The 26,190-nt window shown below is 35.4% G+C and overlaps 3 protein-coding genes across 3 annotated transcripts; 1 reads left to right on the top strand and 2 right to left on the bottom strand.

The window, feature by feature from the left end:
• The first annotated feature begins 4,794 nt into the window (after nt 1-4,794).
• LOC103964200 (cytochrome c oxidase-assembly factor COX23, mitochondrial) lies at nt 4,795-7,152 on the top strand. The gene is made up of 3 exons (XM_009377100.3): nt 4,795-4,956; nt 6,431-6,507; nt 6,795-7,152. Exons 1-3 carry the CDS (start codon nt 4,866-4,868, stop codon nt 6,840-6,842), a joined length of 216 nt encoding a protein of 71 aa, XP_009375375.1. The 5' UTR covers nt 4,795-4,865; the 3' UTR covers nt 6,843-7,152.
• A 546-nt stretch (nt 7,153-7,698) lies between these two features.
• On the bottom strand, nt 7,699-9,427 carry LOC103964220 (cytochrome P450 714C2-like). Its single transcript, XM_048571855.1, has 4 exons — nt 9,151-9,427; nt 8,558-8,784; nt 8,177-8,407; nt 7,699-8,100 (listed from the first exon to the last, which is right to left on the bottom strand). The coding sequence occupies exons 1-4, from the start codon at nt 9,425-9,427 to the stop codon at nt 7,699-7,701; spliced, it is 1,137 nt and encodes a 378-aa protein (XP_048427812.1).
• Nucleotides 9,428-20,597: 11,170 nt separating this feature from the next.
• On the bottom strand, nt 20,598-22,413 carry LOC103964221 (acyltransferase Pun1-like). The gene has a single exon (XM_009377129.3). It carries the CDS (start codon nt 22,276-22,278, stop codon nt 20,845-20,847), a length of 1,434 nt encoding a protein of 477 aa, XP_009375404.2. The 5' UTR covers nt 22,279-22,413; the 3' UTR covers nt 20,598-20,844.
• Nucleotides 22,414-26,190: the final 3,777 nt, after the last annotated feature.

The following is a 26,190-nucleotide window of genomic DNA, read 5'->3' as shown; positions in this document are numbered from 1 at the left end:
TGAGAACAACTCCTAACTCAGCCCACACCTATATTTTGGGCCCAAACAGAGTCTCAGTCCAAAGACTATTAAATAAGGACCAGAAGATCCTTGATTCATGTAAATAATGATACAATCCATGTATATTTGTTGGAGAGTTTACATCTCAAAGTTTTGATGATTATTGCATGTCATTGGGCATTGATGTTGAACACCATGTTCCTCATGTCCATACCCAAAATGGTTTAGCAGAAGCATTTTTTACGCGGATGAAATTGATTACACGCGCTTTACTCATGAAAATGAAATTGCCATTTTCTACATATGGACATGCCATTTTACATGATGCAATATTAGTTCGGTTGAGACCTATTGCCAACCATTACTAATTCTCAGTACAACTTGTGTTTGGGCACCAGCTAAACATTAAACATTTACGAGTTTTGGTTGTGTTATCTATGTGCCCATTGCGCTGCCACAACGTACTAAAATGAGGTATGAATGCAAACTGGAAATTTATGTTGGATTTGATTCACTATTTATCATTCAATATTTGGAACCCTTGACTGGGGATATGTTTACTATGCAGTTTGCAGGTTGTTATTTTGATAAGACAGCTTTTTCCCGCCGTTAGGGGGAGAAAAGACCGTTCTAGAAGAACAACGAGAATAAAATATCATTCCAGAAGAATCACGAGAATTTTCATGGGATGTACCTACTTTGTCTTATTTTGATTCACGAAGCAATCAATGTAAAAGTGAAGTGAGAACAATTGTTCATCTTCAAAGTATCGCCAATCAAATGCCAGATGAATTTAATGATGCAACGAAAGTGATAAAGTCACATATACTAGCTGTAGATGTGCCTGCAAGAATTGATGTCCTTATTGGACAAAATAATGTGGCAGCAAATGATTTATCTGTTGCACGCCTAAAGCGTGGCAGACCCTCAGACTCAAAAGATTCAGTCATTCGAAAGAAAAAGAATATGGACACTACTAAACTATTGCATTCTTGAAGCATAACTGTTGCATGCCGAAAGCATGACAGTTGCCACATGGATACATGTCCTAGAAAGGACAATCCGCAGACATGGGAATGTTGATGTCTCATGCATTAAGCATGATAGACGTATAGGTTCCAATGACTCAACTCCCGAAAGTGGAGATTAAAATCCAAGCTCTATAACGCTCAAGAGGAGGTTATGATCCGCATTCTCTAAACTATGACTATCCTAGAAGAGATAGTGTAATTCCATTAAAGAGTGCAATGGATATCCAAAGAAATGAAAAGCTTTTTATGCATGCGCATGCACATGAGAATATGAGATTACGGATTGATGATAACAAATGGTAATTTTGATTTTTACAAGTAGCTACTAAATTCGTCAATGAGCTATGTTGACATTGAGTCCCATTCTTTTTTTCGTCGACGAAAGGAAAAATTATTGGCCAAAAATGGAGAAAGGCAATTCCATAACAATTTTGTAAGAACGTGGAAAAATAGACCTATATATTTGTATATAATACAAATAGCCAAAAGATGTTGAACCAATGAGGTTACATATGGGCATTTGTAATACAGTGAAATCCACCCACATGATATGACACATGGTTACTATTTGAAACTTGAAATTGTACTCCTGTAAATGAGTTCATATGAATGGAAAACTATATACGAAGGGTTGTGAGATGCCTACATCATATCTCCATAAGTAAATTCCCTCAAGTATATATGGGAGCAAATTGCTTTGTACAAATTCCAAAGGAGAATGTGTCATGAAGTGTAGAAAATCCTGAAGGATTCAAATTGCTTGAAGTAAGCCTCGGATGGGTAGAACATAAATTATGTCCTCAATACCAATGGATGGTATAAATTGCCGTAGTGAGTACTTTCATTATGTTATTGTTGCAACATACTAAAATCTTTTGCAAGAGTTGATGATATTAGATTGGAACTCCTGAAAAGTCTAGAAAGATTATAAAGTGTTGAAAGAAATATTGTCACGAGCTGCAGATCGAACAATATGCCAACACGAATCTTATCCATGTTGTTTATGATATTAAAGAACCATATGGATTGAAGATTATGAGTTGAATACTCAAATGATTAACCAATATTTAGACACCAAGAAGGGTCATTTATCTTCGTGAGGGAAACGATAAATTGATATTTGGTCCAGAAGTACCACATCTTAGTGAAGTATATGCTTTATTATATTTAGCATAACACTATTCCTATCTGTTAAAAGGTTCATTGATTTATATTCTTAGAACTAGAATATTTCATCGTTTCCTCATTTATTTATTGATTATGAAACCAGAAGTTTCCATTTTCCAAGGGTTTTTATATCTAACAAGTTGGAACAAAAGTTTTCAGGCATAAGGGAGGAAATTTTTGTACATACATTACTTGGAAGAACCCTAGAAGGAGGAGGCACTTGAGATAGATCATGTGAAGCCTCAAGTACTTGGCAGAACCCCAGAAGGGGGAGGCATTAGAGATTGATCATGTGACACCTCAGTACTTGGCGGAACTCCAGGAAGAAGAGGCACTAGAGGTTGATTATTTGGAGCCTCAATACTTGGTAAAACTCTAGACGATGAAGGTAATTAGTGCCTTTGGAATAAAGCCACAAACCTCTGATGGTCACTTGAATCCAACTTTCGGATTCATGCAGTTGGTTAAGCTTTCTTTTCATACTCGTTGAGTAATTATTTGCAAGCATGTGCAACTCTCTATTTTTGTGCTTGAGCCCTATGATCTCTTGTCTAAGACTTGCCATCTTAGCCATTAATGATTTGACTTGGCGAGTTTGAGCAAGTAGATGTTGGCCCATATTGGATATAAAGCTCGCACACTGAACACTAAAAGCCAAAGAGTCCTAAACAGCCAATTAATTGGACCTGTTTAGAAAGTATCTTGTTATCCTTAGGAGTTAGAAGATTCCTAACTACCATTATAGTGGTTATGTCATTCTTCATCATAGAGTCCCCAACTGTAAGAGGACCATTAGAAGATAAGAAGGATAAGTGACATATATTGTCTTGAGGAGACATGTTTGCATCTTCCATAACATTCAAATTGAAACAAAGGTCAGATGGGCAAGCCATTTTCAGAAATGATAAAGGAAAATGAGGTCAGATAAATTGAAATATCAAAAATGCAAAAAGGGGAAATTTCTACAAGTAGCAACTTTCCAAGCATAAATTTTGAACATAATTGATGCATCTATAAAGAAGAGGCAACATGGCCACTTGTTCAAAAATTGAAGAGGTACCGCTCTCCGAATTTCAAAAGCCAGATTTCCTGAATAAAGTTCATTGACACTTTTTAGACGCAATATCTGCTTTTCGAATATCACGGGCAACTTTATCAAAGATCTCTGACAAAGTCAAAACGCGTGAATTTTACAGTTCCAATTACACCACTGTTGCCGACAAGCGTAAAGGAATAGCACCACTACTTGCTTAAATCCCTATATATGTCAACTTCCATCCTTTATAGCAAGGCAGACCTGTAAGAATGCCTAACTCCTCATCCTCTCTAAGAGTGCATTTTCAACGAAGCATCTCAAAATACTCAGTTTTTTTCCTATCCGAGAATACCTTTTCAACCAAGTCACTCAAAATGCTCAACTCATTTCCTCAACAAGAAAATAGTTTTTATCGAGAAGTTTTGCATCAATGTCAAAACCTTCTACTGTTTTCTTCAAGAGCAAAAGTATCTCATATCATCAAGATCGAAAGCAAAAGTATCTCATATCATACTTTTTTCCTGTCTTTTCTTTGCCCTTACTCTTACATGCAAGACAAGGAGAAAGAAAACAATCAATCAGAACCTGAAATCAAACTTCCAATTAGGAACCTACTACCTGGGACATTTCCCTGATTGCTTATCTTGCATTGCTCTTAAGTAGTCATCTTTAACTGTTGTTAGATCTCAGATTTCCTCAGCAAATACCTTAGAACAGATGATATGATGTTGACTCTTTACACTGAAGATGCCAAGCATGGATGAGTAGCTGATAATCGATGTTTTGAAGGATCATTCAAAGGCAAAGGTTGAGCACCACTTCTACTATGCAAGAGACCGAAGCAGAAGGATCAATGATGAGCCCACAAAAGTTCAAGTGTTACATTGACATGGCTCAACCTAAAGAATTTGAAGTCAAGGGGAGATATTCATCAGGGGAAGCATCCAAAACAGATTAAGATCTTAACGAGGCAACCGTTGTTTACATATGGTCATCCTAGGAGGAATGTTGTAAAAATGCAGGGTAAATAAGGATGTTCACTATGTAGTAGGTAAAGGCTTAATGGGTGTAGTAGGTAAAGGCTTAATGGGTGTAGTAGGTGAAGACATTAAATGAGTGTGGTAGGTTTTGATTTAACATCTTGTCTATCCATTTGCCTATATAAGGAAGACCAAAGTGTAAGAACAGAAAATAACATCAATGAGAGGAAGAAGAGAGGAAGCATAGAATAAAGAGAGTTATCTTTATACTCATATTACTTTAGACTCTCAATGAAAGCACCACTGATACTACAATGATGTATTCCAATTACACTAATTGTAGAGGAATCTCATAAATATTATGTCTTATTTCATTTATTCTACTGCACACATACTGTCGATTTTATAACAAATAGAGTACTACTTGTACTTGGTACTGATCAGGCAATATCCAATTTGCTAACCCAATAATATTTGAAGACATGTATTTTTAACAAAAAAAAAAAAAAAAAATGTTTGATTAAATAATTTAAATGGCTCAAAGGGAAATATGAAAAGATGAAGGGCTTCAAAAAGTGAATTACAAGAGGGGTAAGTGTGAATGAACTTAATTGAGGGAGACAGACACACAGAATAGAACTAGAAACAGCAATGGCGTCGGGAGCGTCAACACCGCCGTATCCAAGCGCTGCTAGAATCTCCGATTCTCAGTGTTATCCTCAGTACACCGCCTCTTTAAAGTGTATACTACTTCCAACCCTTCGTTGTTTTCTTCCGTTTTCCTCTCAAATTTAACCTTTTTGTTAACTTTTCTTGATTACCCCCAATTATTATCAGTTAACTTTGTTTTAAACTCCAATTATCCTCAAATGAAATAATAATTGGGATGGGGTTGTTAATTAAAGCTTAATTTTGAGTTTTGAGGCTAAAATTTGTTTATGGTATCCGATTTGCTAGTTAGGGTTTGTGAAGTTTTGCGGAGTTTGTTTCAAAAGTTAATATTTTTATTTGTGACAGTAAATCTGGGTTTAGTTTGCAATTCATGTAGAAAGGTGCTGCATAAAATTTAACACTTGAAAGGTTATTTTGGCCAGACACTTAAATTTCTATTGGTGGAAAATTGTATAAAGGTGTTAGAATTATGAATATTTTATAAATTTGAGAGCACAGAAATACCCATGATTAGTTTAGATGAATTATCTATATTATATATATCTTATCCCAGTTTGCATATGCATTTTTAAGAACTGCATTGCTTGACAAGTATAGTGGTGAATCATTTGGTTTGTACAACTGCCGAAGTGGAGAAAATTCTTAAATTCGGTGTGCCCACTGGGTTAAGTGGAACCGTAAAATTTTGCCACCATATTGTTTGAAACGCTGTTTCAAACTGGATTGATGGTTAAATTGGAGAATTTAGGAATGAAGATTACGGTCGATAGTTAAGTTGATGTGGTTTTCCAGTAAGCTCTTCTAATTGCATCCCATCCACTCTGGTATTCTGGTCTCTCTGTAAGGTTATTCTTAATGTTGATAGTTGCTAGCTAAGGGCTGTTATTAGAGTTGGCTCATCGTACCAACTGACATGATGTCTCATTCTCGAGCTTATATTTTGTGTACCAGTATTAGCCTTTTGGCCAGGCATTTCGAAGACCAACTTGATTAACAAATTTTCCGCAGGATTTTTCATCCATGCGGTATTTAACTTATGTTTTATTGGACACCATAGAAGCATACATTATTAACTACTTTTGGATTAAGATAGTTTTCTTCTCTTAATCCTCCACGCGGTATTTAACTTATGTTTTGTCGATTACATTTTGTTGTCTTTTAAGTTATCCATCTTCTCTGTTTTTTGACATTTTTTTTTATTTCCCTCTAGTTGATTTCTTTCTTGGTTAGTTTTGATGTCTAGGTCCAATATCCTTCTCCTTTATCCTGTGGTAGTACTGAAGGGTATGTGTTGATATATGCACACCAAATTCCCATTTTATTTTATCAGATAATGATGGAGAGAGCTACACTTCTTAGTTTTTAGCTGGTAGCTGTACACAGATGTGCACTTAAGTCTTAAGGACACATATTGGGATGGAAAGATGTTAGTGAGGGTTGGAACCAGTTTATTAATTATGTTGTTCATGAGTTTTACTTAGTTTTGCACACTCAAAATAAAGCTCAATTATTTGAAGTATTCATTTCTTTTGTAAACTTTGCAGGTCTGGAAGAAAATAACTCGGAGAAGATCAAATGCCAAGAACATTTTGATATTTACAAAGAGTGCAAGAAAAAGGAGGTATTGATGCTTTTAGATACTTAATTCCTCTGTAGTCTATTGTTTATTATACTTCGGAATTAAAGACTGGACATCCTATCTCAATGCTTGAATTGTTAAATAATTGTTTTCCATCATGCCTATGAGGTTCTTTGTGACAAGAAATAAATCTAATTGGTTATTATATATTTCAATAATCTTATTGTTTGCCAACATACTCACCAACATTCTGAAGACAGAAGGCATCATCTGTTTATGTTGGTACACTGCTTGTTTCTTATATGGTTTACGTTTTTTTGTTGCAACAGAGGTTAGCTCGATTGGAGCGCAACAAGACTAGGTCACTTTTCTCTTGAAACTCTTTTTGGGATCTTCCGCTCGTATCATAAGGCACAAAAGTTATTTTTGAGCTCATTAGGAGTGGCATTAGATTTATAGAGTGCTATACTTGATACTGAGACAATAATAGAACTGGCTCAATTCTTTGTTATTTAGAAGCTCAGAATTTGCTTTTCATTTGTGACGAGTGATTTAGATTGTCTGCAAACAATGTTAGACATGGTTTTCACTTCCAAGTCTGGACAGTTGGTGTTTATTGTGTAGTATGTATCTCATCTTCATTGCAGAGTTTTCACAAGAAAAGAAATAAAAAAAACAGCTTGATCATTGTAGCCAAATCTGATTTGTGAATTCGCGTGTATATTTGTTCGGCCACGCGTTCCATGTTTCATCGAGTAGCTTACCTGTGTAGTATTCCCTGCTGTACGGGGTTCATGTTCGGGCAATAATTGACGGAATCAATGGTTTGAATTCTTAGTATAGTAGCATAAACATTTTTACAGGCTGCCATGATAACTTTTTTCTATATATACACAGTTATATATAGGGTAACGTTGTCTTTCCGGCTATTTGATATTTGACATTATAGTGAGAAAATTTCTTATATGTTGTGCAGATTAGTGCCTTTTGAAGTTTTACATTCTAATAAAACCGCTATCATTTCACCTCAATAAAGAAAAACAGAATAGTGCGTCCCGATATTTGCTAGTAATGGATGGTAATTTATGCAAACCTTTATAATCATGGAGAAGCATGAGTTGGACACAAGAAATCCAGCATATGGAACATTATTTTCAGACACAGAAGACATCCAACATATGAGCCCTAAAGCTTCTCAAACTTCAGAAAGTCACACTCACGTTGCGTGGAGAATTATGCCATGCTCAGGCTCAACAACCTGGTATAAACTGGCGAATGCCGGTATGTTGGCGACAGGGAGAAACTGAACTTTGACAGAATCCAAGCAAGCATCACCTTAAGTTCTGTCGTCGCCAAGTGTCGGCCAACACAGATACGAGGACCATTTCCAAATGGCATGTAAGCTTGTGGAGACTGGCAAGCCGCCAGAATTCCATTGGCAAATCTTTCTGGGTTGAACTTATGTGCGTTCGGCCCCCATAAATCTGGGTTCTGGTGTAAAAAGGGGACTCGTATTTGAAGTTGCACCCCCTTTGGAATCACAATGTTTTTGAGTGTGACAGTTTCAAGGGCCTCTCTTGTTACAAAGAATGCCGGTGCATAAAGACGCAGTACCTCCTTAATCACCATTTTTAGCTGCACAAAAATGCAAGACGGTAAGGCTCTCACTTCCTTGTGTATTTTGGAATGCACTATCTGTTTGGTGACATACCACTTTCATTTTTCGAAGCGTCTCATTGTTTAGCGGTTTATCTCCGCAGATTTCAAGCACCTCAGCACGAACACGAGCTTGCCAATCTGGATGTGCAGCTAGTAACATCAAGCTCCATGACGCAGTACTGGCAATGGTCTCATGGCCAGCAAAGAAAAAAAGTCGTGCAGTTATCAACAATGAACTTATTGTGTGATAGGCCATTGTAATCAGCAGAACTTTTGGCGCCCTCTGGAATCATTTGCAGCAAATCTTTCTCATCCAAATCTTTCTCATTCAAATCTTTCTCTAACTCCGTCCCTGCTTGAGGTCTTTGGTTTGAATCTCCCCTCCACCATAAAAAAAAAATGATGTCCAGCATTTTGATAGTTTAAAATATACCTTTACCTTATCAAGGTATAGCTCGAGAGCAATGATTTTCCCTTGATGTGCCCAAATTATGCCATTCGATGATAAAAGGCCCTGCCAGAAAAGTGGCCCCCCGACCGTCGAAGTTAATGAAGACTTGCCTAAGTTTAAGGACTTGCAGAAGCCGATTTCCTTCAGCACTTCTACATCTGTTATGCATAATTGCTGTTTGCGTGCGAGTCCACACACATATATTTGCCCTGCAACAAACACCTTACACTAAATCAGTATCTTTGACGCCGAAGGAAATGAAATGGAGCCCAATAGTTCCTTCCTGACACCAAGTTTGAACAATTATTGTTTTTATCAATATATGTTTCTTAAAGTTTAATCATGAACAACAATTGCAATGAATATTTGAGTTGTTTGTGTGATACTTTTTCTTTCCTGATGAAGCATCATCTTAACAAGGAATAAGCAAATTAAGCCAACTAGCTCTTCGTCCAGAAAGATTTCTCGTTTCAATGTTAAAAAGTAGGTTAGATAAGCAACAGAGCGCTTACCGTATTCGTTTCACCACTGCTCTATTTAGGGGAAGAGTTTTGAGGGCCATTCATGGGAAATACAAGAAGCGACATCAACATCACAACTAGTACTTGTTTCTGTCGACGACTGGGTCTTGTGTTGGATGAGGCTCTTTCTCATTGCAGGGAGGTTTCCCAAGAGAAATGAAGGAGGAGGCCCTTCAATTCCTTGCTTTTGGAGCTTTGACCTTAGCCGTTTAGGCCTCAAAACTACAAGTTCAAAAAGATGTAGGAGCCATACCAAAAACCCACCTAGATATACTGAGTACAATATCAACTTATTTGCTGCTACCGCAGCAGCTACCTCATCTCCCGCCATTTGATATGTGGGAGTAGGGGTGGGTTTGAAAAACCTAAAACCGAAAAAAATCGGACCGAAAACCAAACCAAATCGAAACGAATCTGGTTGGTTCAGTTTGGGTTTTTGAGGTCCGAAAACCGAACTAGATTGAACCTAACCAATATATATTTAATTATTTTTTATAATTTTTAATTATAAAAATTATAGAATTTCTCAAAATTCTCCGAAATTCGGTTGGCATGAGGGTTCGAACCCCTCGAGCTCAAAAAGCTTCGCTCAACCCAACTTGGCAACATTTTTTGTTTAGTTATGATTGTACAACTAAACTATTTATAAAGATTGAAAGCCTTAGCCAATAGGGATGCAACTTGGGGTGGGCCAACCCGAACCTGCCCATGTTCAACCGGATTTTAAACCCGAACAAGTGGGTTTTTTTTAGTTATAACCCATCCGAACCCAATCCGATTTCAACACGCTCATTGATTGGGTTGGGTTAGGTTGATCATTTGTCCAACCCGACCCAACCCGATTAACCAAACCCAATTGGGTTGAGCTATGCAACATGCTTCTCAATGACCCTTGCACCTTTGTGGAGGATTCACTAGTGACTTTTGATGGATTATGATAAAAAAGTGCATGGAGTTGCAGAAAGCAATTGTTTTTCTGGCAGCCACACTTTGATTTTTCTGCAGGAGCTTCGAAGGACAAGACTTGAGTTGGGTACTAGCTTTGGACAATGAAGTGTTCCTCTTTTTTTTTTTTTTTTTTTTCGGTACTAACTTTGGTATTTCTTGTATTTTAATTCAAAATTTGCACGTGATGTGATATATAATAGCACACAAATTAAAACCTTATGATTGTAGTATATGAAAGTAGGGATCATTTTAAGCCGAGGATTAGAAGGGATGCTAATCCACTCAATTTAGACTTAATTACACTTAAGTAGACTCAAAAACAGAAAACTAAACTTGTATGACTCAAAACACACAAACTAAGTAAAATTGACTCAAAACAGGTCCTAGAAAGTGATTTGGACGGAAATTGAACTAAAAAGACTCAAAAGACTCAATATGGATATATTCTGACAAATTGAAACAAAACTAACACAAATAAAAACCAAAGGGTTATTTGGACGAATTTTGACCTTAACTTAACTCTAAACACTAATAGAACTAAACTTAAACAGATTCTAACTAAGTTAAAATACTAAATATTAAAGGGGGATTGATTTTGACGAAATTAACTAAACTAGGCAGATTGTAAAACTAAACAGGTTAAACACTAAATTGGTTGAATTAAAGGTGAAAGGCTAGTTAGAGGGTCCTTCTCCACACATGACATATGCATACAAACCAATTTCCAGTTATTATTCCTTTAGACTATGAATGACAACGTCCCAAGTTAATTGCATCGCACAACCAACCATCACATTTTCCTTATTTCATTGAATTGAATGAATACGCATTACAATGAAATTATCTTTCTCAGGTTCACTATATGAAACACATAATAAAGATCCATATCAAAAGTCATCAAGTTTTATGAAAATCATAAGCATTGACAAGGCATTCATCACTATGAAACGCATGAGACTCCTACCAAGGATTCACTTAACACAATCATGACTAGTGACTTCCACTACTTGTGAATATAAAAAAATAACTATTACGTGAAACTCCCTTATATTCTAGCATCAAATTCATGCATGCAAACCAAGTATCGATCCTCAGTCAACATACATAAACAAGTTTTAATAACTCAGATAAGCAAATCACATTCAAGACTCAAGAAATAATAACTAGATGTAATTAATTCATATAAAACATATAATTATGGCTTCGAATTCACCTCCAACCATAAAGAAATTAGTTCCTCATGTTCGCAAAACAAAGATAATTAAACTAAAACATTGAAAACAAAGATAGAATACACCTAGAAACACTCCAGGTGGCTCCTCCTTCCTTCTTTGCTGCGGCACAATGGGGATTTTCTGAATTTAGGCTCTTGAGGTGTGGTGGATGGTGTGGTATGAAATTGTGGTAGAGGGTGGTGCTTATGAGTGCTGCGGCATAATGTATTTATAGGGTGAAGGGAAGGCACAAAATTGGGCTAAAAATGAGAGGAATTAGGACTCCAAATCACCAAAGAACAATGACACTTTCAATCAGATTCCAGGGAGGACAAGGAATGGTTCTTGTGGCAGATTCTAGAACTTCTAAAAGGGTTACATGTGGCATAAACTTAGGGCACGAAAATAGCGCTTCTAGAAACTGATATTTAGGTGATTTAATGTGAAAAGGAGTCCTCTTTGTAGCTAGAATTAAGGTAGTGAAAGATTAGGATAGGATAAGATAGGATAAGGTTTGGGTAAGATAAGATAAGATTGGATAATGTTCCATGTTTCTTGCTCTTTCCTTATCTACTTTGTCTTGAACTTGTTTCTCCAGATTTGTAGCATGTTCCTAGCCTTTTTTGACTTCAAATTCGTCCATCCACCTTACTCCATATGCAAGCTATCCATTCATGCCCAAAACTACTCCAAATGGCTCCAAAATGCACTTTCTTGCCAACTTTGCCATTAGGACCTACAAACACACGAAAATAGCTTAAAACACTATAATAAATGAAAACTAACTATGTAAATGCAAGAAAACAAGCTAACTAAGTCACATAAATATGCTCCTATTAAATTCCCCCATACTTAGCTTTTGCTAGTCCTCGAGCAAAGCAAAACAACAAAACATAACCTAGACCTTCCAACAATTGCCTCAGGGATTTCTAATGCAACATGACATGTTAAAAATCACTACTCCCATAAATTTTAGTTATCCCTACCCTTGAGCATATACTTAACCATAGTAACCACTCACTAGCTCGCATTTAATCAATTAAAACAACATTTGAATGTAGTAACATGCTTTAGAGAAATTCCCTCAATTCCTCACCGGATATACTCTCTATTTTCACACAGATTTTTTGACTACACTCCCTACACTAGGTATATGTGAGAAGATTGATATAAACATGTAGACTAGCACTCACATATGTATAATCAAAGAAGGCACTTTCTGGAATTATTAACATGTATATGATCTTATGAATGAAATGCCACTACTTAGACGCGAGAACCAGGGATACCATATGCTTGTACCAATTTTAAACTCCACATATTGAAACACATAACAATCAAGATCGAAGTCTAAGGGTTGTAACGGGGCTAAGGTATTGGCTAACAAAGAAATGTAAGGATAAACAAAAGTTCTTAAAGCAATAGTAAGCAAAGTAATGAAATAAAACTTAGAATTCATTTTTGAACGCAGAAATCAACTCTAAACATGAAGGAAAAATTCACACATCAAATAGGGCCAGATTCAAACTTTTGGACCTTTTCTTCAACAACCAATACTTGTGTGTTCATTCTCACTTATTTTCCACTATTTTTCTTTCTTTTTTCACTTTTTTTTTTCTTTCGTGCCCTTTTCTTTTTTCTTTGGCACACTAAACTTACATCCCCATAGGTTTCCAAAGAAACACCTTCCCCCACACTTATTTTTCTGCAAATTGTAGATCAAAAGGAATTCCCTCTAAGTCATGCTTCACTATCCTTTAAGAACAAGGGTATGGATAGTCTTATTCTAGGCTAGGTAAGGATAATGTGGGCTAACAAAGAAAATTAGGCTAACTAAGGCTCAAAGGGGTTAAACGTACAATACACATGCAAAGGGTAAGGCTTTTTGGCTCTGGTTTTAACTAAATAACTTCATCTTGTTATATGTTATGCACTCAATTTTATGCTTTGAATGAAATGGGCATGAGTTCTAGTATTTGAAACTATAGTTATGAAATGCATTCTAAGTAGCAACCAAGCAAAGAAATAATGAGATCATGCAATGACTTTAGAAAACAAGAATTCACAGATTAATAACTCTCCAAATAAAGTTTAGGCTTAAGTCTCTCAGGGTTGTAGCGTTAGTTTGAATTCCTTCCTTCAATCATGTTACAAAAACTGATTTTTTTTCTTTTTGTGATTTCATGTGAATTCGTTAATGACAACTACAACTAAGCATAAACCAAAGAGCATATCAAACTTCCACCCATGTTTGTAACTTTCTTTAACAGTCATGCAATTAAAAACCAAATCCTCATCATTATGTTGGAAGGTACCCTAAGACACAAACAAACATAAAAACAAAAACGACTCTAAAAACGACCCTTTTTGGGTTTTTCAAACATTCTCGAATATTTTTTTCAAATTTTCGTATTTTCTGTTTAAGACACATAAAAACACTTCAAAACACACTAAAAACACTTAAAAACAGTGAGTAACAACTTTAGAAGTGATAGGTGATAAAATCCCACGAAAATCATGCAAAAACAACTTGTTTACCCTCCCACACTTAAATCAAACATTGTCCTCAATGTTTCAAACATAGACTCACACGCAAACAATCAAACAACGTAACTAAAAAACATGACAATCATGGCAAAGTAAAAGCAATAAAGCGTAGGGTTTAGGAACGCAGATTTGACTGTGGAGCTGGAGATTGCTAGGTCTTCTTTATTTGAATGCATGGGTTGCCTCCCAAGAAGCATTTGCTTTAACGTTTTCCAGCCGGACGATACCTCCTTTTAAGCTCCCCTAGATCCCATGGCATGGAATTGATCTTTGAATGGGAGGTGATACTTGAGATGATCCGGTAATGGTTTAAATTCTAGAGTGGGTGCCTGAATCATTAACAACATATTAGTATAAAACAAAATTGAAATTCGAGGAAGTGGCTTACCTGTGTGCTCCGACATGAACTCAAGAATAAACACCCATTCGAAAGTTGTAGGACTAGAAAATTCAGCCAGATTTGGTGTTTTGAGAGTTATGACTTGTCCCGTGTCATAAAATTCAACTTCTTTGGGAATTGTTGTCTCAAGTATATCCTCTTTGATGAATTCTAGACATTCCCCAGCCACATCTTGCTCTTGATTCTTTGGAAAGGTTTCGAAGATGCCTTTCTCACCCTTTTCTTCCTTGGATTGCATGATCCTTCAAGGAATAGGGACATTGGGTGGAATGGGGTTAAGACAAAATGAATTTGGGCTTACCTTGGTTGTAGTGGACGACATAAAGGGCATATGTGGCTGTGGCAAAGGTGGTTCTTCCCTTGCCGTGGCCTTGTTATCCTTCTCTTCATTGAGCAGCAGTTGTTCATCCATCTTTTGGCTTGGTTTGGACATCTTGGGTTCATTTCCAACCTCGATGCCACTTTCCAAGGTGATAGCTTCAACAATTTCAACAGTTGAGTTGGATAGTTCACTTTGTTCTTGCATTTTCCCCATGAATTCCATGACCACTCCCATTTGATTCTTCAATTCGCTCATCACTTGGGCTTGATTTTATAATTTCTTGGTTTGATTTTGTACTTCCTATGCCAAAGAAGTTAGTATTGGAAGAATTTTATCATAATCCAATGACGAACCTGAATTTGGTTGGTATTTTGTGGGGGAGGCTGTGGTGGCTGCATAGGCGTTGTATAGAACTCCTCATATGGCTGCTAATATTCTTCTTGTTGAGCCTCATTGGCTTGGTTTTGTGAGCCCTGCACCAAAGAAATTAATTCATCAAGAATTTAATCATAATCAATTGACGAACCTGAGTTTGGTTGGGCATATTGTATATGAGGTTCTGGTGGCTGCATAGGCATTGAATAGAACTCCTCATATGGTTGTCAATATCCTTCGTGTTGAACTTGTTAAGATTCCCACCACATAGAGTTTGAATGATCACTCCAATCTGAATTGTACATGTTGGAAAACAAATAGTTCCCTGATTGATTATGATCTTGATAACCCCAGGTATTGACATTTTCCCAACCTCTTTGTGGATGTTGATTTGCTTGATATTCTTGCCTATAAGAAGCACCAAATGTAGGGACACTTTGCATTGTGGACCCTTCGACATACTAAGATAACTGAGAAGTAAGATTCGCTATTTGAGCTTGAAGATTAGCAATTGTCATGTCTTGCTTCTCTAGTACCTGAAATCAAAGAAATAAAACTAAATCAAATATCAAAAGAAAAATAAACAAACAAACTAAGGGATTAGCAATTTTACTAATCCCCGGCAACGGCGCCAAAATTTGATGTGATATATAATAGCACACAAATTAAAACCCTATGATTGTAGTATATGAAAGTAGAGATCATTTTAAGCCGGGGATTAGAAGGGATGCTAATCTACTCAATTTAGACTCAATTACGCTTAAGTAAACTCAAAAAAAGAAAACTAAAACTCAAAACAAACTAAATAGACTCAAAACACACAAACTAAGTTAAATTGACTCAAAACAGATCCTAGAAAGTGATTTGGACGAAAATTGAACTAAAAAGACTCAAAAGACTCAATATGGACAGATTCTGACGAATTGAAACAAAACTAACACAAATAAAAACTAAAAGGTTATTTGGACGAATTTTGACCTTAACTTAACTCTAAACACTAATAGAACTAAACTTAAACAGATTCTAACTAAGTTAAAATACTAAATATTAAAGGGGGATTGATTTTGACGAAATTAACTAAACTAGGCAGATTGCAAAACTAAACAGGTTAGACACTAAATTGGTTGAATTAAAGGTGAAAGGCTTGTTAGAGGGTCCTTCTCCACACATGACATATGCATACAAACCAATTTCCAGTTATTATTCCTTTAGACTATGAATGACAACGCTCCAAGTTAATTGCATCGCACAACCAACCATCAGATTTTCCTTATTTCATTGAATTGAATGAATACTCATTACAATCAAATTATCTTTCTCAAGTTCTCTATATGAAACGCATAATAAAGATACATATCAAAAGTCATTAAGTTTTATGAAAATCATAAGCATTGACAAGGCATTCATCACTATGAAACGCATGAGACTCCTGCCAAGGATTCACTTAACACAATCATGACTAGTGACTTCCACTACTTGTGAATATAAACGAATAACTATTACGTAAAACTCCCTTATATTTTAGCATCAAATTCATGCATGCAAACCAAGTATCGATCCTCAATCAACATACATAAACAAGTTTTAATAACTCAGATAAGCAAATCACATTCAAGACTCAAGAAATAATAACTAGATGTAATTAATTCATATAAAACATATAATTATGGCTTCGAATTCACCTCCAACCATAAAGAAATTAGTTCCTCATGTTCGCAAAACAAAGATAATTAAACTAAAACATTGAAAACAAAGATAGAATACACCTAGAAACACTCCAGGTGGCTCCTCCTTCCTTCTTTGCTGCGGCACAATGGGGATTTGCTGAATTTAGGCTCTTGAGGTGTGGTGGATGGTGTGGTATGAAATTGTGGTAGAGGGTGGTGCTTATGAGTGCTGCGGCATAATGTATTTATAGGGTGAAGGGAAGGCACGAAATTGGGCTGAAAATGAGAGGAATTAGGACTCCAAATCACCAAAGAACAAGGACACCTTCAATCAGATTCCAGGGAGGACAAGGAATGGTCTTTGTGGCAAATTCTAGAACTTCTAAAAGGATTACATGTGGCATAAACTTAGGGCACAAAAATAGGGCTTCTAGAACCTGATATTTAGGTGATTTAATGTGAAAATGAGTCCTCTTTGTAGCTGGAATTAAGGTAGCAAAAGATTAGGATAGGATAAGATAGGACAAGGTTTGGATAGATAAGATTGGATAATGTTCCATGTTTCTTGCTCTTTCCTTATCTTCTTTGTCTTGAACTTGTTTCTCCAGATTTGTAGCATGTTCCTAGCCTCTTTTGACTTCAAATTCGTCCATCCACCTTGCTCCATATGCAAACTATCCATTCCATGCCCAAAACTGCTCCAAATGGCTCCAAAATGCACTTTCTTGTCAACTTTGCCGTTAGGACCTACAAACACACGAAAATAGCTTAAAACACTATAATAAATGAAAACTAACTATGTAAATGCAAGAAAACAAGCTAACTAAGTCACATAAATATGCTCCTATTAGCATGAACCCGATTAAAACTTGAAAAAGTTGGGCAACCCGAAACCAACCCAAGTAAACCCGAACCTCGATTAAACTCGAACCTGAATGAACCCAATTAAAACCCAACCTAAACCTGAACCAGAATTGTAAAAGTTGGGTTAGGGTTGGGTTTACCTTCTAACCCGCCCAAGTTGCACCCCTAGCCACTAGCAGTAGCAGCTGTACTTTCATTCCCCTATTCTTTTTCTCGTCCCCTGCCTCCATACTCCCTTCGTGTCCCTGCCTCCAATTTCTCCATTCTTCTCTATAACCCGCATCCAGCCTTCATCTTGACAGCCCATTCTCGTCGTCTCTCTGTCTCGCCGTCTCGATAGCCTACCCACATCCCTGCGACATCTAAGTTATAATTTCTTCACGATTGGTCACTTCGTTTCTCAATCTTCTCACTCTAGGCTAAGATCCCCATTCTCTCTTATTTATTTTGTCGATTTATGAGTTTTTTTAGGGTAAATTCAAGAGAGGGAGACTGAAATTTTGGTGTAAATTTATGGGTTGTTGTTTTGGTTCGTATTGCAAATTTGTTCAATTTTTGTGCTGTGGGTTTGTTATTTGAATTTCAGATGAATGAATGTAATTATTGCTGTGAGTTGTGGATTAAGATAGTAGTTTGATCAATTATGTGTTTGTGTTGCTCTTGGTGTTGCAGATTTATTTCTTTACCAATTTCCAGATTTATTTGTTTATGAATTTTCAGATTCCAAAAAAAAAAATCATGAAAAAACTGAATCAGACTGATATCGAACCGAATTGAACCGAACCAAATAGTGATTTTGGTTTGATTTTCGATTTTGGCCAAAAACCGAATCAAACGGAACGGAACCTAGCCCTATCTAGGAGTGTATGTCAAGTTCTGAACTATTTAAGACTATGCATACATACGCGAGGGCAAATGGGCAAAAATTAATCCATTCGCTGTGGAACATGGCAGGTCAACTCTTTGATGATAATAAGAAAATTGCTCAAATGTGGAAAAGCAATGCCTTTTTTTTTAAAAAAAAATTATTTTAAATTTTTAATAAACTAGCCTCACAGGACGTGGTGGGAGGTAGGGCTTTTATTTATTTTTTATTTTTATATTAATACCGCACATTTTTTTGGACATATGGTGGAGGAGAGGTTTTTTCTTTATATTGGACACGTTCTGGTCCTTCTGGACCCTCTGGATTTCGTAAATGAATAATTGGATTGCTCATAGCGGTTATAGTTAGAAACTAATATATGTTTATACACGAAGTTTGTGAAATTTATTATTTTTTATTTTAAAATTGAAGGATAAAAGAAGAGAGAGCATAAGAGTGGGGGAGAGAGAAACGGGTTTAATTTTGTTATTTTAATGTTTTTTAAATTAAAGATGTTAATATCATTTGTATATGATACTTTAACAAAAAAAAAGCAAAATTTTAGTTTGTGAAATTACGTTATTGTTCTTATTTTTTTTTTTTTTGTGATAGATGACTAAGTATCTTTTCACTTTCTTTTAATTGACAAAGAGAGTTCTATTAATATATAGTTTAGATTAGAAAGAATTTTTATCATAAATGATCATTGAAATTGACTCACACCATTAAGATAATTTCTGAAATTAAAAATCAATCAATATCGTTCATCTGTTTGAATTCTATTAAAAAATTCGTTACTATTTTGATGTGGCACATTATAGGCTCCCACTCAAATATTATAATGACATGTGGATTAGAAAATCAAATTAATTTTTTTAATTTAGCCCTTACACTCTTACCTCTCCTCCTCTTCTCCTTTTCGTGTTTCCATCAACATAGAAGACAACCATAAAAAAGAGCGAATTGAGCGATTCCAACCGCAATCTCATGAGGTTCGGCTTTGGGTTTCCTTCCCCGTTTGCGAAAAATAAGAGGGGATGGTTGCTTGAATTGATCTCCCTCGCCAAAGATTCTCGCATTTCAGGAATACTCCCTTTCTTTTTCTGCAATTTTTCTGTCCTGGTCCTTCGAGAAAGTCGATTTTTCGTCAAATATGCAATTGAATTTTGTTGTGAATCCACAATATAATTTAAGTTCTGGGTCCCTCAGCACCTTGGCGCATTCCTTCTGCGTACCACGAAAACAGGACCTAAGGCAGTTCTTTATTGGATAAATTACATTTTTAGGAAATTAACGAAAAATGTTTGAAAATTTTGAGTTTTAATGTTAAGGATAAAATAAAAAGTAAAGTGAATAGTAGCAGGATTGACTTTTTAGTCTAAAAATGTGGTTTTTCGTTAAAGTGAACAGTACTGTAAGTTTTTTTTGTTAAAACTCTCATTCTACCTCAATTTTGAGTTACATAATAAACTCTAAATTACATTTTTAGCAAATTAAAGAAAAATGTTTGAAAACTTTGAGTTTTAATGTTAAGGACAAAATAAAAAGTAAAGTGAATAGTAGCATGATTGACTTTTTAGTGTAAAAATGTGGTTTTTTGTTAAAATAAGTTTTGTTGTTAAAACTCCCATTCTACCTCAATTTTGAGTTACATAATAAACTCATACTTTAATGCTTTGAACATTAAAATGTCTTACATTAATTTAGAGTTTCATTATAGTATCATACATCCGTTGGCCAATCCATCAAATTGATTGATGTGGCAAATGTAAAACCCATATTTTTGCTGATGGGGATTTATTTTCAGACACAGTAGAAATCTAACATATAACCCAAAAGCTTCTCAAACTTCACAGATTCACACTCCCGTTGCGTGGAGAATCATGCCATGCTCAGGCTCAATGACCATGGTATAAACTGGAGAATGCGGGTATGTTGGCGAGAGGGAGAAACTGAACTTTGACAGAATCAAAGAAAGCATCACCTTAAGTTCTATTATGGCTAAGTGTCGGCCAACACAGATACGAGGACCGTTTCCAAATGGAAGCTTGTGAAGACTGGCAAGCCGAATGAATTCCATTGGCAAATCTTTCTGGGTTGAACTTATGTGCGTCTGGCCCCCATAAATTTACAGATGACTTATAAGGAATTCAGTGTTAGCATGACAGCATGGGTTCGAACTCCGTCGTTGGCTTATCTAACATCTATTCTAACAAAATATATTGTTTGATCTAAAAAACAAAAAAAAATGAAGCAGATTGAACCTTGATTGGTTGAGCTTGCTATAATACTTATTTCATTGACAAAAATAAAGGATAAGATTACATTCATAACATTACAAGTTACATAACTAACGAAAGATAAAATCTTGTCAAAACTTGTTCCTAAAGCGTTAAAGACGCGTATTAATAAAGACTTAATACTGATCAAACAGGAAAACAAATAGGATACAATCATAATCTTTATTATACTAGAAAATTCCAATAAAGTATAAAAAGAACAAAACTCAAAACTTAAAAATAGACCAAATTCCTAAAGAGCATAATTTATATCCTCGCCATGGTCCTTGGAAAACCCTGGACCAACCCGGAATGGCCAATGCTGGGGTTGACAGAACAAAATGCAAGAAGCTCTTGATCAGACTCAAATATGGCCATTTCTTTTTCATCCAGGGTCACCCAAGCTTCGATACCATCTTTCTCTTTTGTGGCAACCAAAACAATTATGTTCTTGAGGACACTTAGGCTTGTGACCCACGCAGGTTTCTCCCATCCAAAATCCATTTCATACAGAGGAAGCTGGCACAAACTTGTGGTTTTATAAACATTTACGTTGTTATTGCTATTAAAAATATCAGCCCTCTCTCTTACACACTCAGATACCACTAAAAATCCATTCTCACCTTTAAATCCGCTGGCCTTCTCATTGCGAAATTCTGTCACTCGTTGCGTCATTTTGCTCACCAAATCGTGTAATTCAGTCTCATTTTCTTTTAACAACACTGGAATTGACCAAAACCAATTCCCCATGACATTTTCTGATATCTCCGGGACGATTCTTTTGCGGAAGCTCACCATTTGGGACACCACCGTTGGCTTGATCGAACTCTCAGGCTTGCACTGACGAGAAGCAGCAATAGAACATCTCAAAATCATAGCCAAAACAAGTTGTATGGTTGATGGGATGAAGGTTTGGACAACACTTCCAATTTTTGTCTTGAGACTGACTACCTTCGAGACATCGAATACAAACCTTCTTGCAACTAAACTTTGACTCCGGATTTCCAAGGATCCCTTGATGGACGGCAAGGATAGCTCTCTAGGCGGCAACAAAGACCCTCCAATAAACTCCGGCGGCACCAATTGCTGTCCGAGGGCTCCATCATCACGATTTATCGCTGCCCATGCTTGCACGAACGTGAGGACTGATGCTGCATCTGCAATCTTGTGCGAAGGGGACACAGCAACAACAATTCCTCCACAGTTGAAAATGCTGATTTGAACCAGCAAAAGTGTAGATCCCAAAGCTACGTTGGCAGTTTCAGGATCATTTAGGGCCATTAAGCGGTGGAGTAACTCGGGATTGGGTTGTCTGAGAAGGTCTGAAAGCTGGCAGTTAACTCGGGCTTCCAGAAAATGAGCCCCTTCATCATTGCACTCAACTAACGCCGGGCTTTTGAGTTGGCCAGCCATTGGATAGAAATGAACTAGAGTTTTGGATAGAGAATCTTGCAAGCGTTTAGATTTTCTTGTAGTACTCTCTGAAATTTTGGAAGCAAAATCCGAAGCATTGTGGTTTGGGAAGAACCATAGGATGGTTCCATATAAAGTAGAAGGCAAACGTTGGTCCAGAAGAGAGAGGTTAAGAATTCTATTGTGAGGAGGAGTTGGAGATGATGGTTTGATGGTCTTTCTTGAGGTTATTTCCACCAGTGAATTGATATCACAACTACTGAGTACTGTACCATGTCGAATTGCCATTTTTGATCGAGTTGGAGATGAGGGTTTGAGGGGTTTGGTGATCTAGATTAAGGTAGAAAATTAATTAGGAGGAAGTCGTTTGTCAGATCGATCTTGGAGAATTTATAGAAACCGAAGAGATTGTTTAACATCCACCGACCATTTTTTTTCCTTTAATATTTCCCCTTGTAGGAGAAAATTTTCGTTATGATCAAAACACAGGTGGTACACTACGTGCTTTTCATATAAGTGGTGAGAAAATTTATTTTTTAAGTTATTAGCATTTTAACACATATATCCCACCATTTATATACTGACACGTGATATAGCATCCTATGTTCTGATTACACCAAAAAATCTCTCACATTATAGATAGAATGCGCAAGTACTCTGATTAAGTAATGTTCATTAACTATAAAAAAAAAAAAAAAAAAAAGACCAAAAATATAAACTAGAAACAAGCATCTGACGGTTGGATTTGTAATCGTTTTAGCCTCTTGCAAGCAAATGTTGACCCAAGTTTAATCATCAAAATTGCACGTCATCTTCACATCATATAGCGTTAATAGAACTTTATAAGGCTGAATATTTCATTACCCTTAGACCAACTTCAATGGTGGGTTAAAAGTCAAATTACTCCTCAAAATTTCCCCCCAAACCCACTCCAACCCAAGGGAAAATTTTGGGCTAAATGCTAAATGCTAAACCAATGCCAAATTCCTCCCAAAATTTAGCCCAAAAATCGGAGTGGACTCCACCCAATATTTATCGGAATTTAAATTTTTTTTAGATTAAAATGTTCATAAAATTAATTTACGATATTCTATATATTTATTTTTTTTTAAATTTAATTTAACAAAAAAAATAGCCTAAGTTCATTCTTTAATAATTCCGGGCTAAAATTTTAGACTAAAACGGTTGGAGCAGAAAAGCGGTTTTTGGGCTAAAAGTTAAATTTTCCGGCTAAAAAATTTGGTTTTTAGCCCAACCACTGGAGATGGTCTTATTAATTCTTTAGGGTTTACAATATATAGGCATATATGCTTTAATCTATAAGAAAAGATATAGAATGATTACAATTTAATATGGACAAATCCTACTCCTGGTGAAAAAGGACTTCTGAAATATTTACAATTTATTACGTAAGTCAACACTCCCCTCATGTTGGTGCATAGATATCTTACATGTCCAACTTGACAAGTAAGTCATTAAACACTCTACTACACATTGCATGAGCAAGAACATCAGCAAGTTGTTTCTCTTAATTTATGAATGGAACTGAGACAATTTCCTTTCGAGATTCTCCATAATCATCAAAGTGTATCAAGCTCCACATATTTTGTTCTATCACGCCGTACAAGAGTATCTACTATTTCTCTTGCAAACTATTGACACGTAACAATTTCATCGCTTCTTTTGGTTTGAAACCAAGACATTGCAAAATTTTACGTAATCAAAGGAGTTCACACATTCCTTGTGCCATGCCCCTATATTTAGCCTCGGCAGAAGACCTTGACACCACTTTTTGTTTCTTAATACCCCATGTAACCAAGTTACCTCTAATAAGCGCAGTGCCATACCCCTATATTTAGCCTTAGCAGAAGACCTTGTGCCATACCCCTATCATACTCATTTTTTATTTACTACTTTGTTTATTGATATATGTGTTTGATGCATATGAATATTATCTAATTGCTTGAATTTACATGCAAATTATGAGTATAATGATTTTTCTTATCCTACAACTAGAGCCGTAGATTATGATGATAACTGTTTCATAGTGATTTGAAAGCCCCAATAATTCTGTTTTTTCTGTCATTGACTAAATTATCCCTACGTTTATTGCATCAAATAGAAGTTGAACCTTTTATATGCCATTGCATCTTCTAGAGTTATCAGACACATAATTCAACAAAGAGATTTTTTGTAATCATATTTTGTAGATTTTTTTATTTTTATTTTTATTCTTTTTCTATTTTTTTTATTTTTGCTCCTCTTGGCACCACTACTAATTATAGTACATGACAGGAAGGCATCAACCATCATGGGATTTTTTTAATTTTTATTCTGTCATCTCCATCGCCTCTGTCTTTCATAAGGAATAATCTGCACTGGTTTATCCCTTCTCTTAAAGGCGGAGGCAGTAACAAGTGGGCTCTAGTACAGAGGGAATTTTAGTTGTTTAATGTTAAAAATACTAATAATTTAGACTATTTTATTATTTTTAACTGTTATAACCTATCTATAAGTAAATGTTTTGAATTATAAGACTACTTTTTAGAAAAAGTGAGAGTTATTAACTATTAAAAAAATATTTACTTTAATAAATATCAAAATTTAATAGTTTATATTTCCAATCGTACATACTCATCTCTAGTTTATAGGTTTATAGGTCTTTTTATTTGGTTAGTTTCTAGAGAGTAGTCTATAGTGATTAGTTTAGATTTCCTAGGAGTAGTCATCCGGTTTTAAAAAGTAGGTTTAATATTTTATTATTTTTGGTTTCCTAGGACTACTTTCTTAATTTATGTTTTACTTTTGGGGTACATCAGTGGCCGCTTTTCATTTTTCAAAAGGCTTTTTTCTTGCTTGGAGTTCACGTAAACCAAGCATACAAGCGAGAAAGTTGATTGATTTTTCTTATCAATAGGTAAGTTTTTGACTACTTTATTCTTAAGTCTTGATGATTTTATTTGTTTATTGCTTTAATTTTAAGAGTTCGTACTTTAAAAATTCAGTTTCAAGTTTAATATATTTTTTCTGATAATTTGATAGATTTCTTAGAAATATAATTTATTATATAAACTTGTATTATTGTTGTTCAATTTGTTAGGTTAACGTCCAATGAAGATGTTAAGAACTATTGATTTATTCTTTAAAAAAGAAAAAGATGATGGTGATAAATTAGAGAGTGACATACCTTGTGAATAGGTACTTTTCAATTTGTGAGGTTCAATGAAGATGTTAAGAACTATTGATTTATTCTTTAAAAAAAAAAAAAAAGATGATGGTGATAAATTAGAGAGTGACATACCTTGTGAATAGATACTTTTCAATTTGTCAGGTCACGTTCAATTCCATTAAGGATCGAAGGACACAACTTGAATATATACTTTTTCTTTTATTTGTTAAGTTGTTATGACAAGATTGATGATGTATATTTCTTTCTACTATAAGTTGCAACTTCAAATGTTTTCTTTGTTAAATCTAGTTGAAACTTGCTTTATTCATAGTTAAATTTCTTACTTTAAATTATTGCTTTCAAGCTTGTTATTGTGTAACTTTATGTAAGTAACAAAAAAATTTAACCATTTGATCTCGTAGTATAATTTAGTTTTAGCCCATCCACCAAATAATTTTTGGCTCTGCTATTGCCTTCTCTATCCTTTTTTTTCTATCCCATATCATGGGATTTGGAATCAAAGGCATCAACTATCATCAAAATCAAGGGCATGAATTTGAACAACGTAAGAAAATTGTAGCAGCGACCATGGAAGGGATAAAACGCACATGAGATGGGAGATCAGTTAAACTAGGGTAGAGAATAAATGAATGTGGAAGGGACATGGAGAGTTGTTTTATTTCTTTCTCATAATAATTTAATTGTAATTTATGTTTACTTATTTCCATGTCATTACCACATCACCTACTAGTTTAATGACTATCATGTTAACTTTTAATTATGACCATTAGACGTAAAAGGCTTCAAGAGCTAATAAGAAGTGTAAAAATATTTGTCAAAAAATTTGTCTCTTGATTCTAACCCCCATATATACATGTATGTATGTATATATATATAAAATACTGCTTATAGTGCACGTTTGAATTTCTGCAGAAGGTTTGGAATTCGTGTTCAGTATTTGCATCTGGAAAGGTTTGTTTGCAACGCTGCTTTTGGGAAAATTGTGTTTGAACCTTGAAGAAAATATAGGC

This window comes from the organism of the source record quoted next, unplaced genomic scaffold, assembly GCF_019419815.1.
Source record: "Pyrus x bretschneideri cultivar Hongxiangsu unplaced genomic scaffold, Pyrus_bretschneideri_v1 Contig109, whole genome shotgun sequence".
In the NCBI taxonomy this organism is placed as follows: Eukaryota; Viridiplantae; Streptophyta; class Magnoliopsida; order Rosales; family Rosaceae; genus Pyrus; species Pyrus x bretschneideri.
This window is presented reverse-complemented; position numbering and strand designations above follow the sequence as displayed.